Source organism: Choristoneura fumiferana, chromosome 18 (genome assembly GCF_025370935.1).
Source record: "Choristoneura fumiferana chromosome 18, NRCan_CFum_1, whole genome shotgun sequence".
In the NCBI taxonomy this organism is placed as follows: domain Eukaryota; kingdom Metazoa; phylum Arthropoda; class Insecta; order Lepidoptera; family Tortricidae; genus Choristoneura; species Choristoneura fumiferana.
The window spans coordinates 20,741,189-20,749,311 of NC_133489.1; the positions used below are offsets into that span (position 1 = coordinate 20,741,189).

The 8,123-nt window shown below is 42.2% G+C and overlaps 1 protein-coding gene across 1 annotated transcript; it reads right to left on the bottom strand.

The window, feature by feature from the left end:
* Positions 1-6,555: 6,555 nt before the first annotated feature.
* LOC141437602 (uncharacterized) lies at positions 6,556-7,445 on the bottom strand. The gene has a single exon (XM_074101039.1). It carries the CDS (start codon positions 7,396-7,398, stop codon positions 6,556-6,558), a length of 843 nt encoding a protein of 280 aa, XP_073957140.1. The 5' UTR covers positions 7,399-7,445.
* Between the last annotated feature and the right edge of the window lie 678 nt (positions 7,446-8,123).

Genomic DNA, 8,123 nt, shown 5'->3' on the forward strand with positions numbered 1-8,123 from the left:
TTGATGTAGCGTTAAGCAATATGAACCTAATCGTCTGTACTTAGATCATACGCAGTAAATTTAGCCAAAATGTACTAATTAGGAACCAAAAATCATGCTAATTTACAACTGTTTTGTAAGACATCTCCTAACTTTTAGCTACTAAGGTAACGGCGCCTATTACCGGGGTATCGAAATCGACGGCCATCACCGCGGCAATTTAATACGCATTTTATATAAAACCGATAGATTTCTTAAAAAATATATTTTACAGATAAAAGCTTATTTAGTCGACTCACGGATCTATGAGCGCTAGTGTATGTGAAGGAATCAAAGATCTCGCAATTCGTGATTTTCCGAAATGGCACCGACGGAAGAGGATTTGCCATACTAACGCGTGACACCACATACAAGCAGACTCGAATCTTATTTAGTGTTTTACAAAATATTTATGGAAATTGAACTAATGTTATGGTTTTTAAATGGCTTTTTTATAGTTTTTTGTACGAGTTCTGAATACTTTTTGTATTTTTTTAGCCCGGAATACGATTAAAATGGAAAATGAAATACAGCGGCGATAGGCGCCATTTTTACTGTTTGATTGTAATACCGTGGTATATCACGGTAATAGTTTAGTGGTGGTTTTGGTTCTTCAAGCTTTATTTTTGGTATAAATTATCGTTTATATAATTTGTTACAGTTATTCCAATCTTGATCTATTCACGCTTTTTAAAAACTATTTCCGTGGTATGAAAAGTATTAACAAACTCTTAATTTTTAACAAAAACTTCAATACTGAATTTGTAGTTTTATAGAAACCGTTATTTTGCAAAGTTGTTAAATATTGCGATGAATTTTATATTTACTTACCAGTTATGTAACTTTGGTTATATGCTAAAGGATGTAATAAGTATATTTGATTTGTAATTCAAACACAACTCTATCCTATATTTTATAGGTCGGAATTAGATTTTGCAATACTCCAAATTAAGCCAATTAACGATGGTATGATCGCATAACCCTCTAATAGATGTGGGAATCTATTACCGACCCATTCAATTGTCTTTGGGTCGGTAATAGGGTTCTTAAAGAGTACCTATTACCGAGTGACATTTTATTTTTCTGTTAAAATAATTCACATTTAGCGTACCGTAAGTGCAGATTTTTTTGATAAAGTTGTGACTTTTACTCAGCATGCATACATGAAACTATGACTGGTGGCATAACATTATAAATACAATGGGCTGGATACACTATTCGAATCATACTTTAGTTTTTTTATTTAAATTTTCTCAAAAATATTTAGTGTACAATATTTATACAGAACCAAAGCCATTACCTTTTTTTAATCCCTCGGTATTAAGTTCCAAAACATGTGTCGGGTTTCCTTACCGATGGTAGAAAAATTGCCGTTTTTTATACCCTCGGTAATAGAAGCTCAATTCGCGGTAAGAATCACAGCCTGTCCATTACCACGGTAATAGAAGATTTGGGTATTTTGATTTCATAATTATTTTATCAAATACTAATAACTAAAACGAGCCCAAAAAGTTAAGACACTGAAAGTTCAATAAACGCTCTAAATAAAAAAAAATGTTCTCGTTTGTTAAGGAGCTTTGATACCCTTAATTTTTGGGACTCATTTTGAAAACTTCCTTAAGTACCACGGTAATAGGCGCCGTTACCTTAGTAGGCCTTAGTTTTGTAGTCACTCAAGTATGTTACAAACATCAATTTTTTTTGTTACTGTTAGTAAATGAACTAAAATATTTCCTTGCTCACCCGCGACCTTACGATAGCTAAGCTTATGCAAAATATGCGTGTTTCATGCAGTTCCTACACCTCCACACTGTAAGAACACACACAAACCCATCTATAACCACCACCACACTACACTGACGCGTTTCGAACTCAACCAGAGCTCATCTTCAGAGTGACACAACCGTACACCATGCTAGCAGTTGTTGTGGGTCTAACAACTGGTAGCATGGTGTACGGTTGTGTCACTCTGAAGATGAGCTCTGGTTGAGTTCGAAACGCGTCAGTGTAGATGGGTTTGTGTGATTTGTGTGGTTCTTACAGTGTGGAGGTGGAGGAACTGCGATGAACGCGGCATACTTTGCATAAGCTTAGCTATCGTAAGGTTCGCGGGCGGTGAGCAAGGAAATTATTTTAGTTCATTGATATGGACCTCCGCAAAGTAACGCCTGATTCAATAAATTACTGTTAGCAAATCTTTTTTTCAGCGTGGCTGCCAGTAACACACTGTATATTTGGTAGTGCGGTGTGTTGTGTGTTAACGTCTTACTACTTATGTGAAGGTGGAGCTGCATGAACATAGCTAGCACAGACGTGGCTATTTTTTATTTGTTTTTATTTTTTATTCGACTGGATGGCAAACGAGCATTGTGGGTCTTCTGACGGTAAGAGATCACCGCCCATAGACACCTGCAACACCAGGGGATTGCAGATGCGTTGCCAACCTAGAGGTTTAAGATGGGATACCTCAAGTGCTGGTAATTTCACCGGCTGTCTTACTCTCCACGCCAAAACACAACAGTGCAAGCACTGCTGCTTCACGGCAGGATTAGCGAGCAAGATGGTGTAGCAATCCGGGCGAACCTTGCACAAGGTCCTATCACCTGCAAAAGCTATCGTAAGGTCACGGGGTATTTGACTATTTATTTATACATATGTTTTACAAATGAAAACTTCACAATGCCTGTTATCGAATAGAGAAACAATTTTTAAGCTACCTTTACAAATAAAAAAGTTATAAAGGTTTGAAGCAAGATGCAAGAGCAGAATGAATGCCGGTGGATGCAGGTGGCGAGTTGTCGTTCATTGTGGCGTTATAAGGGGGAAGCCTTTGTGCTGATGATGATCATGATAAAGAAAGAAAGAAAGAAAGAAAATATTTTTCGTGACAAACGTGAGAACAATGGATAAAAGAAATAAAAAGAGAAAAAAAAATAAGTTATGCATGTCACGAAATGGTCCCAAATCAGCAATCTGCCGGTCTTGCGAACGGCGCTGGTCTTCCTTAGAGACCATCTGGTCATCATACATTTGAAAAATATCCTGATCTGGAGTAGGGTCCTGGTATTGAGGAGCAGTATAAAAACACGTCCGTCCACTATTGCGTTTATTTCAAAGAGAAAGGAACAAACTACCTCACAAATAAAATAACAAAATAATCTAAAACTACCTCATACATTACACCCTCTGACTTAAATGCGAATCTTACATATAACTAAAAGCTACGTAACATTATTCAAAACCATACCGGCTAGGGTTTGACAGGGCGAGGTCTTAATGAGGGTCCCGTCACTGCCTGCCTCGTCCCGTGCCTAAGAAGCTGATTTTCAGAGAGTGGACCAACTCCTGGACTCGGCCGGTGCTCCGGCGCGCCCGCCGCCGCGCGCCCTCTCCACTCTCAATGCACGTGCGCTCCGGCGGCCCGACTGGGTCAACCTCCGTTGCTATTTCGATGTTGGACCATCCGGAGAAGGCAACTCAAACCCAGTAATCCACCTACTTTTGATTTGGTCTACATGTCTCTTTATTGGTGGACCCTCCTGTGACGTAATAATATAATTACGTGAACCTATATTCTGATCGATTTGGCCGCTAAGCCACTTCTCTCCTCCTCCATATCCACGTGCCCAAACCGTCTCCCCAATACGAAATCGTCTACTAGTACCGCCCGCATTCTGGACCTGACGTCGCTGTGCCTCACGCACGTTACTGCCTACTTCCTGTGAACCTTTCAACAAGTCCAGCCTAGTTCGTAAGTTTCTGCGCTGCAAGAGCATGGCGGGTGACGCCCCGTCGTACTGTGCTCCACATTCCTATAAGCCATTAAATACGACTGTAATGCTGTGTCAAACATCGTGCCCGTCCTTTAAGGCTTTTTTGATCGCCCGCTTACACAGCTTGACTCCCGTCTCCGCTGCCCCGTTTGACGCAGGTGATAAATTGCTGAGAATGTCACCTTGATACCATTACTAACCATAAAGTTTTTTATCGCTCGGCACTAAAATGGTGGGACAAATGTGGTATCGGATACTACTTCTTGTGGGAGCCCAAATCGTGCAAATGTTTCTTTCAGTACTGTGATTACAGCTGAAGCTGTGGTTCTTTTCATTGCAAACGCCTCTAACCATTTAGTGGTGGAGTCTATTAAAATAAGAAATGTTCGCCCTTGTAAAGGACCCAAAAAATCAATGTGCAAACGTGACCAGGCTCCAACACATAAGGCCACGGTTGCGGCGGCGCGCGCGCGGCGCAGGTCCCTCCGCCGCGCACGCCGCGCAGCCCCGGCTGGTGGCTTCTATGTCGGCGTCTATCCCCGGCCACCAAACGTAACTGCGAGCAATACTTTTCATCTTTACTATGCCAACGTGTCCCGTATGCAGCTCTTTCAACACTAGCTGCTGCAATGCCTTGGGTATTACTAATCTATACCCCCATACTACACACCGCTTATCCAGATACAGTTCATGTTTACGGGAGAAATAAGGTTTCAAAACGTCCTCTATTTGCCCGACTGGCCAACCTGACTGTAAAAATAGCACTATTTTTTGTAACACTTCGTCCTTGAAGGTATGCTCTCTGACGGTCTCTCTTGTGATGGGTAAAAAATTTTGAAGGAAATTAATATATGTAACCTCTTTTACTTCCGTCACTTTCTTTCTAGCGGCAAGCGGGATAACGCATCCGCCGCGTTCCTATCACTGCGAACGTATTGGATATCATAGTTATAACCTGATAATAGGACAGCCCAGCGTTGCATCCTGCTGGCTGCCATCACGGGAATACCGGTCTTATCTCCGAAAATCGTCACCAGTGGCTTGTGGTCGGTTCGAAGGATAAATTTTCGGCCAAACAGATACTGGTGAAATTTTCGTATGCCAAATATAATTGCTAATGCTTCGCGCTCAATTTGAGAATACCCGCGCTCTGCGTTATTAAGCGAGCGCGACGCGTAGGCCACCGGTCGTTCCCTTTCCCCACCGCGCCGCTAGCGCCCTCTATCGGCACCAAATGTGTTATAACTGCGCCTAAACCTACACTACTAGCATCTGTAGTCAGAATAAGCGGTTGTTCAAGCGAATAATGGGCGAGAATTTCACTTGACACTAACATTTTTTTTACTTTTTTAAAAGCATAATTGCACGCTTCATCCCAAACAAACTTGGTCTTTCCTAAGTAAGTTATATAGTGGTGAAAGCAACGTACTGATGTTGGGAATAAACTTAGCATAGTACATCACTAGACCTAAAAATGACCTTAATTCCGATACATTCGTGGGTACAGGAACTTTTTCCATCGCTTCCACTTTTTCTGGGCAGGTGTGTACTCCTTCTTGGCTAATTACAAAGCCCAAATACGTAACCGATTTTGCGAAAAATGTACATTTTTGTTTTTTTACCTTTAGCCCGTACTGCTGTAATCTTTCAAAAACTCGTGTCAGTGTGTCAATATGTTCTTGGTCGTTGCGCCCCGTAATGATGACGTCATCAAGAAACACCCCCACTCGCGGCATATCAACAAACAACTGCTCCAATTTACGTTGGAATATACCCGGGCTAGACGCTAAACCGTAAATAAGTCGGTTATACCTAAACAATCCTTATGAGTGTTAATGACAGCATATTTTTTTGAGTCATCTAGCTCGAATTGTGCGTAGGCCTGAGATAGGTCTAACTTAGTAAATTTTTGTCCTCCATGTAGCTTAGTGAGCAAATCTTCTACCCTGGGTAAAGGGAAACGGTCCACCTCAAGAGACTTATTTAAGGTGAGTTTGAAATCGCCACATACCCGGATGGTACCATCTTTCTTCATAACGGGCACAATGGGAGTGGGCCCAGTCGGAGGTGGACACCGGTTCCAGCACTTGGGTCGCGCACCAGCTGGTCCAGCGCGCGCTCCACCGGCTCGCGCAGCGCGTACGCCAGCGGGCGCGCGCGTAGGAACACCGGCCGCGCGTCCGCGCGCAGGCGGAACCCGACCTTACCGCCTGTGAACCGCCCCAGCCCGTCTTCGAAAACGTCTTTAAATCTGGAACTAAAATCATTTTCATTGAACACATCGTCAGTACTTCCTATTTTATTACAGGGAATTACAGTCGGTATTGGAATGTCTAGTTCTACCAGCCACTGTCGGCCTAACAATTTGTTTTACCGCCTCTAATAATGTACAATTCCAATTCTTTCTTTTTATTTTTATAACACACAGTGCATACTAATTTACCTACCGGTTCAACAATCTCTCCTGTATAGTAACGTATTGTTAAGTTACTAGGTGTTATTTTAAATTGCGAAAATATCTTACATAACCATCGTAACTAATGCACGAAATGGAACTACCGGTGTCTATTTCCATACACCAGTTAACATTATTAATATTTGTCACTAAGAACGGGGGGTATTTCTTATAGTTTTTATATCTATGGAATAATTATAAGTAAATACCTCGTCACTCTCTTCGGTCTCGTCATACGCCACCTGTTCCGCCGTGGTGTCCTCGTACACTGCGAACAGCTGTTCATTACGCAACGCGGGCACATCCTCTTTAGGTGCCCGTCCCGATTGCAGACCCGACACGTGTACATTCTGAACTTGCACGTGCTCGTGTCGTGCTGGCCGCCGCACGCCGCGCAGCCGGCCGGCGCGCGCTGCTGGCGCCCGCCGCCGCTCGTGCCGGCCGCGGTCGGCGCTGGTCGCGCACCCGCGCGCTCCCGCCGCGCCCGGTTTTATCGCCCGCTGTTTGGCGTGACTCGCGCCTTCCATCTATGCCTTTTCTTTCTTCCCAGGCTCTCGAGCCACTAGCCCGTCGATTCGCATCTGATGACATCTGATACACCGTCATATTTCCAGTTTGTCTGGCTACCTGGTTCTCCACCACCGCTGCATCGGCTTCCGCTGCCTCCATCGTCATAGCTAACTTACAAGCTTTTTCAAACGACACATCATCTTCGGCGAATAATCGCTGTCTAATACTATCTTTCGTTAAACCGCATACCAACTGATCTCTTAAATTTTCGGATAGTCTTTGTTCTACAAAATTGCAAGTCATGGACATCTTCTTCAACCCGGCCACATATTCAGCTATACTTTCATTCGTTGCTTGTCTTCGCTGTCTGAATTTATAACGTTCTGCTAAAACGCTCGGTTTTGGTTGTAAATGTGACTTCATAATTTTTACCAATTCATCGAATTTTTTTGTAGAAGGCCGCGCCGGTGTACATAAGTTAACCATCAACTCGTACGCATCCGCACCGATCACTGTGATTAAAGTGGCCACTTTCACTGCTTCCTTCACATCGTTAGCGATAAAATATTGTTCCAAACGTTCGATATATAAGTCCCAACAATCCTTATTCATATCGAATGGTCCAACTTTTCCTACCGACATGACTCACTATTCGTCGTATTAAGTGGATATCTTTATTTAAGTTCACAAAATAACCACAAGTCCACACACTATTAACGTCGGCAATTACACGCGTGCTGAAAGTCCTTTTCGTCGCCAATGAAAAATATCCTGATCTGGAGTAGGGTCCTGGTATTGAGGAGCAGTATAAAAACACGTCCGTCCACTATTGCGTTTATTCAAAGAGAAAGGAACAAACTACCTCACAATAAAATAACAAAATAATCTAAAACTACCTCATACATTACAACATTAAAAAAAAAACACAATAAAACAGTGAAACCGATACAATGATGATGATGATGATGAAAGGTTTGAAATTCAACATTAGACAGAGAATACTTGCATTTGACGTCACACGCATGTACCGTCATACTTGCTTACTGATGTGCCAAAGGAAACTTTCCAAAATTGCCGAATTTTTCATATGGGAAAATTTCGGAAACTTCTCACAATTTTCTATGGGGATTGAAACTTACCGTTTCTTAAATTTAAACTTCCTATATTTCTTGTGAAAATTTCCAGAAATTTCCGAGAACTTTCCCAACTTTTCGGAAACTTTCTGCAACTTGCACATCTGTATACTTGCTGCATAGAGAAAAGCGTTGGAGAAAAAGACGGTAGGTACTTATATAGATTTTTCAAAAAAATCATTATTAATCCAATTTTCAACCAATTTCAGTTTTGTCTTCGCTAAACACTGTCTG